Source organism: Dasypus novemcinctus, chromosome 8, assembly GCF_030445035.2.
Source record: "Dasypus novemcinctus isolate mDasNov1 chromosome 8, mDasNov1.1.hap2, whole genome shotgun sequence".
Taxonomy (NCBI): domain Eukaryota; kingdom Metazoa; phylum Chordata; class Mammalia; order Cingulata; family Dasypodidae; genus Dasypus; species Dasypus novemcinctus.
In genome coordinates, this window is record NC_080680.1 from 13114676 (window position 1) to 13127148 (window position 12473).

At 44.4% G+C, this 12473-nt stretch overlaps 1 protein-coding gene across 1 annotated transcript; it reads right to left on the reverse strand.

Moving 5' to 3' along the window:
* Positions 1-5213: 5213 nt before the first annotated feature.
* LOC131279576 (NUT family member 1-like) lies at positions 5214-7372 on the reverse strand. Its single transcript, XM_058302851.2, has 3 exons — positions 6990-7372; positions 6534-6650; positions 5214-5351 (listed from the first exon to the last, which is right to left on the reverse strand). Exons 1-3 carry the CDS (start codon positions 7329-7331, stop codon positions 5214-5216), a joined length of 597 nt encoding a protein of 198 aa, XP_058158834.2. The 5' UTR covers positions 7332-7372.
* Positions 7373-12473: the final 5101 nt, after the last annotated feature.

The following is a 12473-nucleotide window of genomic DNA, read 5'->3' on the forward strand; positions in this document are numbered from 1 at the left end:
ATTTCATTTATGGATGTTGTTAGCATAGGTTTATTCTGCTGTGGGGCTGGACTATAGAATTGTTGAACAGTGGTACTGCCAAAGCCTGCAGCTCGAGCTTTAGATTCTGATTCGATAGGAGTCATAGGAAGCAGCAAAAGTTATGCAATACACTGCCCCTTTGGAACAATTTGAAACACATTGGAACTAAGCATACTTTTTATCTCTCCTGTATAATCATTCTGAGTAGCACCAGGGTGAACACTGAGCCCATTAATAGTAGTACTGCATCGTCCCACAAGAAGAAAAAGGTGTTTTTCGGTAGAGGGCCCCAAACACCGGTTGGAACCAATTCAATCTCATTCGGTTTTTTTTTTTCAATTATTTCTTGGGTGGAGCAAATGACAAGTCCAGCACTTCCTCGGGTGATTGCTTTAAGGTCAGAGATTGAGGACTGGGTGTTTTCCAAAACGCCTGAGGTTTTTGCTCTGGTATGTTTTGGGAGCACCGGGAGCCACGCTCCTCTGGGCATTTCCTCATAGGGGTCTCCCTTGACTGTCACACCAGGATTTGCATTGATTAGCCCAATGTTTTCCTTTTTTACATTTAGGACAGACTTGAGTGGGCAAGCGTTCAGAAGGAGAAGAATTTTTAACAGTACAATTCCTCCAAACATGTCCTCCTTTCCCACATTTAAAACAAGTGACATTGATATTAATAAGAGCAGCAAGAACTTTTGCTTTATGGATCTCAGTACCTACATTTTGAAAAGCATTTAGATAATCGCCTATGGCAACTGCAGTGGTCTTGATAGGTAACAGAACCTGCTGACAATCAGCATTAGCATTTTCATAAGCCAATTGCATAAGCAGTGTATCAGCAGCCTGAATATTGTCTATTTGCCAATCATTAGCCTCTTTATGCCAATCTATGAAATCCATATAAGGTTCATGGGCATCCTGTCTGATGGAGGCAAAAGATTTCTGAGGACATTTACCTTCTGGTACAGCCTTCCATGCCTTTTGAGCAATTTCAAAACATTGAGTAAACAACCTCTGATCTGCCTGCGCCTGAGCCGGAGGATTGGCAAATTGGCCTTTACCAAGAAGAGTTTCAAGAGTAACAAGAATCTGGTGATTAAGATTTGGAATATGCTGCTGTTCAGCTCCTTCATGATAGTCAGTTAGCCAAATGCTGTTTTCAGCCAACATAGAGTGTGGACTAACCTTTTCCAGTCTATTGGTATCATAGCATGAGCATTTGCCAAGGCTCTGAGGACTCCCTCCATATCGGGGGAGAGTGTTCCATTGTCTTTTATACTCCTTTTTAATTCTTTAAAAACATTACTATAAGGAAGGGGCTCATAAACAGGCTGTTGTTGAGGATTTACCACCACCGGATACAATCTGGCCTATCTATTCCCCTCCTTTAAGACTTCTTTTAAACATTTTTGCATTTGGGGAACAAAATTACGATCACCTTCAGAGATATCTCTCTGAAGTACAGAGGCTTTGGGAAGTACTTCTTTGGAAGCCTCAGAGACCGAAAGCTCCAGGAAAGGTTCACATGGTTCAGGATCTGAATCCATTTGTACTGGCTCAAGGGCAGATTTAATGAAACCACAGAGGGCTAAGTGCTCACCAGTAACCTGTCCTCCTGCTTCATGATGATAATTCAATTTCTCACCCACCTTATTCCAGTCTCACAAATCTAGGCTCTCCTCATTGGGAAACCAAGGACAGTAATCAAAAAGACATTGAAAAAAGATACTAGTTGCCCCTGTGCTACCTGAGTTCTGGCAGCTTTGAGCACCTACTGCAAAACCTTAAGAAATTTTGACTGTTCCTTAGGGAACTGTGCTCCCATGGTTATAACTAGTCATGGACATGAATTATCCTGCTTCCCTTACCAGGAATGTATGACTGCAGTCAGGATTCCTCCTTGTCCTCGACATTGTGTGGGGTCCCTGTTCCGGCACTATTTGTTGGGGTTCAGAAGTGGAAGTCTTGTCCAGCAAGACTCAGATGCCTGAAGAAAGCACATGCATACACTCAAGTTCTATGCTTAAAGAAGCTCCCTTTATTAGTTTTATCCAGTTTTATCCAGGATATATATATATATCAGGCTCTTAGCTATGATGTAGAATTAACAATAGATTCCAGCTATGATGAGGAATTAAGTGATCATGAATTAGGAATTCATTTTTCTAGTTAATCATAAGCATTTCTAACTTAGTACAGCTCGCAATTAAATGTCTCATTGTGTGTTTACAGCAGGCTAAGTGCTGAACGTTACAGCTGCTTTCACCCCGCCTGTACTCAACAAATTTTCCTAGGTACTGTATGACTTACAAGGCTCCTCAGCCATACATGATGGCAACGTCATTTTCAACCATCTGCATTCAAAGTTTTCCTTGAACTTCCATCAGGGTCTCATAGAGGCAACCTGGTTTGCCACAGGTTTTATAAGTCTTCATGCCTTGAGAATGGGTGCTGGGAACCCTTTCCTCCTGCCAGGGGTGTTTAGTAACTCACAGTTGTCATTTCGGGTTCTTCGGCTCTCTGTCCCTTGCCCTCCTGGGGCTTGGGCAGCACTGTCCAGGTTTGTCAACCCCCAACACAGGTCCTTCCAACAGCTCTTTGCCCTTTCTCCATTGCTTTTGTGAGAGTTGAGCCCTGCCTGTGTACTCAGATGCCATCTACCCAAAAGTCTCTAAGCTTTACTTTTTGATGCATCCCATAGGATTTGATATGTTGTGGGTTTTTTTTAGATCAGATTAAGATATTTAGCAATTTCCCTGTAATGTCTTCATTGACCTATGGATTATTCCAATGGTCATTATTTAATATTCAAATATCAGGAGGTTTTCCAGACTCCTTTCTGTTGTTGACTCTAATTTCATTCCATTGCAATTGGAGAACATACTTTGCATAATTTCAAATTTACAGAGACTTTAGGTTTTTGTTCTGTTGTTGTTGTTGTTATTTTAATTTGAACAGCAGAAATTGTAACTGGAGAACATTTCTTGTGTACTCGAAAAGAATGTGTATAGTGGAGCCAATGGATGGAATGTTTTCTTCATGTCTGTTAGGTAGAGCTGGTTGATAATGTTGTGCAAATCTTCTATGCCTTGCTGGATTTATGTCTAGTAGTTCTATCAATTATTGGAAGTGGGTATGGAAACCATAGACTATGATTGTTCAATTATCTCTCTTTTCAACTCTCTCAGGTTATTTCTTCAGGCATTTGAAGACGCAACTGTTAGGCATGAACATATTTTACAATTATCATGTCTTTAAGATGTAATAACATTTTAATCATTATGAAATATTCCTTATTGTCTTTATAAAATTTATTGCCTTAGAGCATACTGTCTTAGTTTGCTAAATCTGCCAATGCAAAGTTACCAGGAATGGATTAGTTTTTACAAAGTTTCTGGATGCTGCTCACTTCGGAAAAAGAAGGTAGAGGTGAAGGAGAAATTGTGGGCATAACTGTGGGTAATATGTGAAGATGACGAGAGGAGAGGGTCTTGATATGTGTCTGTTTCTATCTCAAGTTCTTCGCTGGCAGCAGGCATGGGGACCAGACAACCTTGGTAAAAAACAGCTTTATCCCCATTTTTCCTCTTCTGTTGGGACACCACACTGTGACCCCAGGTGTGCATGTGGGCTGTGCCAGGGGACACGCAATGGGAGTCATGACTTGCATGAAACCACACAGGCAGTGGGCAAGGCATCAGAACTTAGAACTTGGAGAAGGAACCAGTGGCCAGGAACAAGGGTGAGTGTCAGGGAATCTCACTGTCTGTTAGGGCTGAAAGGATGAGTGGAGAGAATGGACCATGGACACTTCAATTTGAGAGGTTAATTAGCGATTGGAGGGTGACAAAAAATGGTTTCAGTACAAAGAATGGGGGCACCCTATCTCCCTGATCTCAGCTCTTTTTCTTGATTATATTCTCATATGACACCTCTTAATTCAGGTTCAGAACATGTCCATTCAGTGCACAGCTAAACTCCCCACACCCCTCAGAATCAAATCCTAGTCACTAAATGCCACATCTCCAGCACTCTAACTGCTCTAACCATGGCCTGGACAAGAGCCCAGGCAGGGGGTTGACTGAGTACCTCAGCCCTTCTCCACCTTCCTCCTGGCTTAAATATACCCTGCACAGGCAGGGCAGCCCACGGCTTGCTAAACAAATCAAACCATGTATTTTTCTGTTTGGATTTTTACAATCAAGTTGGTTTGACTTTCATTGGAAATAAACAATTTTAGACCTGAATATAATTTTCTGCATGTATTCCATATAAAATTTTCAGTCATTATTTAGGGAGGAGAGAGAACAGTGGTTGTGGAATGATCCTTGGAAGAGGCCAAAGGCTCCTGAGCCTTTGTCCCCTTAGCCACAAAAGTGAAACCCTCCCCATCTACTTGGACAAGACTCATTCCTGCACAGAAATACACAAAGCAACTTCATATCCTCCCTGCCTATATCATATTGCATACAAATAAATTTTGATGCACTTGTGAATCTTCTTTTACCCATACACTTTTTCTGTCCTTATTAGCATTAGGAAATAGGCCAACACTACTTACACATTTAGTAATCCTGAGTCTGAATGTGCTATGTCTATACAGAGGCTGAAACACACAGAGCCATGCCTCTGGGAAGGCAGCTTGGTGGTCTCTGCTCAAACCAACTGAACAGCAACTGGCCTGCATGTGCTGAGGACCATGCGAAGGCACAATGTCTACATCCTTTAAGTAAGCAAAACACAACACTTATGAAAGATGTTGTCTCACATATCAATTATAGAAAGTTAGCTGAAAGTCCAGAAGCTAGAAAGGTAGAAGAGGAACTCTCCATCAGGAAATTATTAGGAGATACAGATAATACTACGATGTCCATCCACTGATGGCCACCCACAATGAAGCCAGGGCTTGTGAGAAGGCATGATGGAAAAGATCACAGGGGACCTGGCACTTAACAGGAAAACCATGAAATTTCTTTTTACCCAGGAGCAGCCTGAAGGAAGACAGACTGAAGCAGGAGGGCAGCACTAGGTCAGTCACCTGTGGATGCATAGAGCCTTCAGCCATCCGTATCATTCCACCTTCACCATGCCACCATCCCTCAAGAGCAATGTTGGACGTATACAATATTGTAGACCTGAGAGCATTTTTAAGCAAAACTACCTTTATTTACATTTACTATACAACTCCTAAAACTACCACTCCTCATCCACCACCATGAGGATCACCTTCACATTGGAAAGTCTTTGAAGGCCCCCACTGCCCTCCCCACAATCTCTAGAACTGCCAAGGAACAGCAGGAGGGCCAGGAAGCAGCATTTAGAGTCACTTGGCTAAAGCAAGAGGAAAAGTACTCTGGGGGTCCACAATGGAAGGTCTGATATGTGGAGAGTTTGGTCCCACTGCTCCCTACTCTCTACATCGGGGCTTCTTCCTTCTGTGATCCAAAAGTTGGTCACATGATCTTTTTTGAGGATGAGAAGATTGACTTGCACCCAGAGCCACTGTTTGCCTCCCAGAGGCCTCAAAGTCAGCTATGAGGTGGGATTTGCTTTCAGCAGAAGATGGACCTTCAACTAAAGCTGTGTTTGCAGTCTTGGCATCACGTCGAGGAGTTTGATTGTGACCTCTTTTCACAGATGATACAGGCAGGGATGCTCCATGGGCTCCCTTTATTCCAGAGGTTTGATGGCCAGAGTGAGGGAGGGGACTCATGACAAATCTCCATGGCAGCAGGTAATGTTGTGGAGCCAAGAGGAACGCAAGACTGGGGAGTTGCTCATCTTCCTCTTCATTGGACCCATCTGCAGGCTTGGATTTTGCACGTACAGAAGAGATTTCTTGCAGAGCCACATCATCTCTGTTTCCGGATCTAGGGGAAGAGTGTCTTTGGTGTTGGTGAGGATAGGAGATTTGTTTCTTTATGATTTGAGGATCCTCCTGACTCCTTGAAAAGACAGCAATGTCTTCAGGGATAGCCAGGCTGTTGTCTGCTCTGCCATCCAAATGTACGGTAGCAATACTGACTTTAACCCCTAGAAGTTGGGCGTGGTCAGCTTTACTCTCTGCATCATTTCTACACTTACACATGGAAGGAAATGAGCCCAATCCAGGTGTTTCATAAGTTGGAGGTGCTTCCACACCCTCTTTCAAAGACAGCAGACGCTTCTCAACCAGCTGTGTCAAGGAAATAGACAATTAATGATTCTACAGATGTTGCTCATATGAGGTGGCTGAATGGGTAATGGAGATGACTGCACTTGGGCAGAAGGCAGGTCAGTTTTGCATACATATATTGTAGCTCATTCTGCCCATCTTCCTATGCATTATTCCCAAACTTTCAGTCCTAACCACTCCTACCCCACACCTCTACATCAGTTCCTCCCTACTGGTTCTCCATTTGCTCCCACACCTTCAGTTGTTTTTCTGCAGAAGCCATGCCACCCAAGACAAAGTAAGTTAGACAAGGTCATGTGGATTGCATCTTGTGAGGTTCCCTCCCACCCTTGGTTTACCTGGGTGGGCATGAGTCCTTGCTCTTGCTGCAGCTCCACTGTTAGGGACAAGAAGTCTACATGTGCTCCTGGGGAAAGCAATTCTGCTAAGAATCGAGGGTGAATGACAGCCTCCACCTGGGAACAGTAATAAAAGGGGATTGAGCGGCCTTGAGAAAGAGCCATCTGTCACTTTTCGAAGCAGGAGGGAATTCGTTGTCACTGCACCTCAATCTGCAATCTGTGGATGTTTTGGACCATGACCTCCACCAGCTACACACATACACACTCACACATGCACACACACATACACACACACAAAGATTCGGAAACATATACATGTACACACTCCATGCTACACACGAGAAAAGGAATAGACCCAAGTTTCAACAGACTGGGAAAGAAGCACAGACTTTAACATGCTGACAGAGCTAAAAGTAGGGAATCTGCTAGACACCACACCTAAAATCCACCCACCTTGGTGATGAAGTCTTCCTCTGCACACAGCTGGTCGATGTAGCTGAGGAGATCCGGGTCTGCATACATTCCATCGTCTTCCTGCTGCCCATGTTCTTCCTCTTCCCATTTTCCATCTTCCCCCTCAGGGGCTGGGTGCACAGGCCCCACCAGCCCTTCCATGAGGTCAATGTACTCCTTTACAGCTTCAGGTGGGATCTCCTTGGGGGCCTTTGTCTTCACAGTCCGCCGGTGTCTGCGTTGCCTCTGGCTGGTAACCTTAGACTTGGAGCCTGACTTTTTTGGAATGGACACTAAAGGTAGGGACAGAGATCCAGAAGTGAAAGTGGCATGAATCTCCATCTTTTTATCTGCCAACCATGTATTGGTTAGAGCAATATTTTAGAGATAGGAAATGCTTCCACTTGGTTCAAGCTAATCTGAAACTAAATGAACATTTACAGGATAAAATTTAAGAGAATAATGATCTTAGAGACAGTTTCTATACAAGAAAAAGAGGAACTTCTGACATTCAAAGATAACCCTTCATCCATCCCCTAATCATCAGGAATATTATATAAATGTGTCTCTTTGACCGTCAAGATGAGAATGTAGTTATGACACCTGAGAAAATTGATCTAGTCCATGACAAAGGGTAACTGAGAACCTAGGGCCTTGATGGGTTTCTCTGTTAGAAATACAGAAGCAAATCTTGAAGGGAATGTAGCACATGTCAGTCCTATTGCCTTCCCTCAGTCCCCTTTGGGCCTTGTCTTCTCTTGGAATGTGGTGAGCCATACCTGGCTTCTGGCCTTCCACAATGCCTGGGGGCACCTGTGGATGAAGATATGGAGGGGCTGGTGGTGGAGGGTGCTGGAAACCATTCCTCTCCTCCAACATCTGAATCTGGCTCTCTTCTTCAATTTCAAATTCTTTGAACCTAGCATGGGATGAAGGCACAAGCAGTGTTGAGAAGATGGCCTGGCCCACTGTGATGCCTAGAAAGAGAGATCAGCACCAACAATAGGGGAAACTTAAGTGTCTTGGGTGGGTTATCATGGTCTTTGATAACTGCTTTTCCAAGAGGGGTGTTACTTCCAGCAGTACAACCACAGTTTTGGGGTACTTCACGAGGTCACCACATCATCCCTTCACATACAACAAAACTCATCATCACTTAATGAGAATGTTTTAGAAATGAATCAATCCAGGTCTTGGCAGTTTTTCAAGGTCGACTCTACAGGTTGTAATTGCTTGAATATACCCTCCTTCACCTAGGATCCAGTGGACTTAAGCAATCTTCATATAGGTTGTTGAATTAAATTAGCCAGTGTGATACATAGCAGGATCACAAAGGTGAGCCACCACCCCCAAGCCAATGATGTTATAGCATAAACTATACAGATGAGCTGACAGTCCCAAGCTGGGATCTGGAATGTTAATATTGTAAATAAAGCAGGGATCAGTGCCCAGATCTAAGAATCTGAGAGCCTTAGAACAGTAAACCTAATGAAGAAATGCAGTGAAGAATTGCTTGGAAAGAAAGTTGAAGGAAACATTATGGAAGAGATTCAATTTCCAACGCTGACCTTTTTATTTGTTTTTACTTTTTGTCATTGCTTTGTGTTTTAGCCAAGGGTTTAACATGCAGTAAAAGCTGAATGACTCATTCACAGGATGTCTGAGACCCTGGCATCCCCTAACTAACCTCATCCAACTCTATCTCATTCTGGGATGGCAGGGAGCAATTTGGACATTATCTTATGAGAAGAGGTGGGCCCAAAGTTCTATGCCAAGATGCTCCAGCTGCCCAGACAGCTGGAACATGCCTTGTAGAGCATGTCACCACCACACAGTACCTACAACCTGGAGGCTTAATGCCATTGGGATCTGCAGGAATTACCCCTAACCCCATCCTAAGACCTTCAATTTCATGATACCTGCAGACCCAATATCAGAGACAGATTGAGCATCTTATGAACAGAAGGTGAAAAAAAGTCCCAGTACTCAAGGTGAAAGTGACTGCATGGAGGAGTTGATCCTTCAATATCCAGGGAATTCTGCCCTGGTTGACACCCCCTACTCTAAATATTCCTTCTATTGACAACCAACAAAGCAAGACCCCTGTCTGACTTCATCCTCCTCCATTACACCCGGCCACAACACCCCACAAATCAACAAGGATCCTGGGACTCACTTTGCTGCCATCTCATAGTAGATCATCCGGTCAAAATTGCTTGTGTGCCACCACTCCTGCACGGCCAGCTGCAGTCCCTCCTCCAGGGTCATGGTAGGCTTCCGACGGGCCAGCGATCGAAGCACTGGGCTAAAATTCCCCATGTCAGTAACATTCGACATGCATCTCCTCCTACCCCTTCTGGCACCACCCAACAAACATCACCTGAACCCCATCATATCTATCTACCATCTGTCCCTTCATGTCCTCCTTGCAATGTGTACTCTGTAATTTTAAGTACATCTGCCTTAGACGATCCCTGACTGAACATCAAATATCAATACTAGCATTCATTTCTGAAAGACCAGCTCAATGAAAGGATTATTTTGGAATCCCTGACTTCCCTTTGTATCTTCAGTGGCACTGTGTATTGAATGAACTGGGAGAAAATGTTAAAAGCAATTTCTCCACATATACTCAGGAGTCAAAAGACTGAGCATCTAAGCTGTATCCCAGGTGATTATGAAGTTATCAGTCTTCGGGAAATAGAGCATCAGAGTATGAAGAGGAGGATTTAATGTCCAAAGCCAAAGGCCGTTGAAGCCCATGCCCACAGAGAGCCCTGGGCTGGCTCAAGATACAGCGGATCAGGCTGCCGACTGCATTTGAGGGTTTGTTCCAAAAGGGAAGGTAGAGTGTTCAAGAATGTGGGAGAATAATTAAGACTGTTAAACTGGAAATTTGGTGGACTTCCTTGAATTATTCACTGGGGCAGAGGATATTTTTAGGAGTTCCAAAATTGAAAAGAGGGAAGTGGATTTGGCCCAATGGAGAGGGCGTCGGTCTACCACACGGGAGGTCCAAGGTTCAAACCCAAGGCCTCCTGACTCGTGTGATGAGCCGGCCCATGAGCAGTGCTGATGCACACAAGGAGTGCCCTGCCACACAGGAGTGTCCCCCACATAGGGGAGCCCCACACGCAAGGAGCGCCCCCCATAAGGAGAGCCGCCCAGCACGGAAAAAGTGCAGCCTGCCCAGGAATGGCACCGCATACACAGAGGGCTGGCGCAGCAAGATGACTCAACAACACAAAGCACAGATTCCGGGTACCGATGACAAGAATACAAGTGAACACAGAAGAACACACAGCAAATGGACACAGACAGGAGACAACCGGGGGGGGGGGGGGAGGGAGAGAAATAAATAAAAAATAAATCTTTTTTTTAAAAATTTGAAAGATGATTTAATAAAAAATAAGTGTGCTGTTATTTGATATAGGCTCTATTGCAGTTGACCTATAATCTTACTGGGGGCAGTGCAGAGTAGAGACATGGCAGTTCTGGGTGGAAAGAGAACACTATCATCATCACTAATGTTTCTGTCTCACAGTCAGAATAGCCCATGGTCTTGGACCACATTGCTAACCATCTATTCACACTCTTTAGCTAGGATATTTTGCCTTTTGTGAGGTATTTTTCTCTTCTCCATTCTCTTTCAAAACCTTAAAATGATAATAATAATATAACAATAACAAAAACTAAGAATTACAATAATAAGAAAAAAGACTAGTTATCATGTAATGAAGCAAAGCATGAGCTGTTTAGTCAATGAAGCACTTAGTGTATTAGCTCATGTAACCATCTCAGCAATAATCTGAAATAAATGGAAGAAATCCTTACAGGTGAGATTACCAAGTGAGGTCACCTCTCCAGGATTAAATATTGAGTGAGGGGGAGCCCAAGCACTTCATGACTATACAGTTTTTACCACCTCCCAGTTCTAGTTGGAATTCTCCAGAACAATGTGGATGGGGGCAAACTAGAGTGATTTGCCTGATCCCTGCACCCACCACCATCATCTGTGGATCTGGCTTTGTCTGGACAACACATGCTCAAGTCCTGTGCTGGAAGGTAGAGTGCAAGGGGAGGTCTGTGATGTTTGTAGTCACACCTCCATTCAAATCAAGTCTCCTCACTTTATCACAGGACACCTTTCTGATTGTTAGTTTTTATGTAAATGGTTACTAGGATGATAGAAAAGTAGAAAATGTCTGGACACCCAATATATGGAGGTTAGTATCAATTGTGATAGACACCTGAAAATAAGTCATAAGCTAGAAACACATCTTCTCTCATCATGACCTACTGTCAAGTATTTCTAGAGACCTTAACCTGGGGAATTCACCCCCTAGTCCTCTGTATCTGAATGTTTCAAAACAGTCAAATGTGTCTCCAAGAGGAAGCCACTCACATGAGAAAGCAGGAAAGAGCTTCAGCATCAGGACTTGGGGGAATGTAACTCCCGGCCAGGGACTTGAAGCTCTGCCAACGTCGGAAGTTCTGGTAAACACTCTTGGGGTTACAGGAGTCATCCGTCGACTGGGTGCAGGGAGGACCACCCTCCCTGGAGGGCCCCTGTGGCCTGGAGAAAGCATTCCCTGGAGGAATACTGGGGGCCAGCTGGGCAGCTGGTGGTGGAGCTTGAGGAGGAAGGCCTGGGGTCCAGCCTCCCTCAGCAGCCTGGGTGCACCCCACAGCCAAGCCTGGGATAAAGGGCTCCCCAGCAGAGGCTCTCAAGATCCCAGGCAGGGCATGCTGAGCACCCCCACAGAGGATCCTTGGGTCAGTCGAAATGTGGGGCATCTGCAGAAGGACAAAGGGCTGAGTAGGAGGGGGCTCTGCTGGTCCCCCTAGTTTTCTGATTTGGATAATGGCTTTGTCACCTCCAGTCCCACTGGTGACAAGGCCCCCATTTCCTGTCACCAACTGTGGTCTGGGGAAAGCAGGCAGCACTGAGCTGCCAGGAAGGAAAGATTGATTCAAGACTGGGGGTGGGTGCTGCCCCCAGGGAGGTGGGTGTGGTGGGCCAGGAATGGGTGGGGGGATTGGCAGGGCAGTGATGGGATACAGGGAGGCTCCAGAGTTCATGGTCATGTCTGGTCCCAGCACTGGAGATGCTGTAGAGACAAGGAAATGCATGTATTTACAGGTCACAAGGCTACACTCTTGAGGCTATCAGGGACTGTCCTTTACTCATTAGGAGAATGATAGCTGGAAAACATGCTTATTAAACATTTCTTCCCCTAAGCAGCTCTAGATCTACCCAGACATAACTAAGATAGTTTTCTATTAATCTAATCATAATAGTTACCCTTCATTCTTAGTTCCCAAAAGGACATTTACCAGACCATCCCACTTCTGCTTACAGGAATAACAAGAATAAAATATCAGCTCAAAGCAAAACCACAGAATAGCATCACAAGCACCAATATCTAAATCTACACTGTCACTGATAAATCACTGAAACTGGGAAAAAGTTAGGAGTTTAAC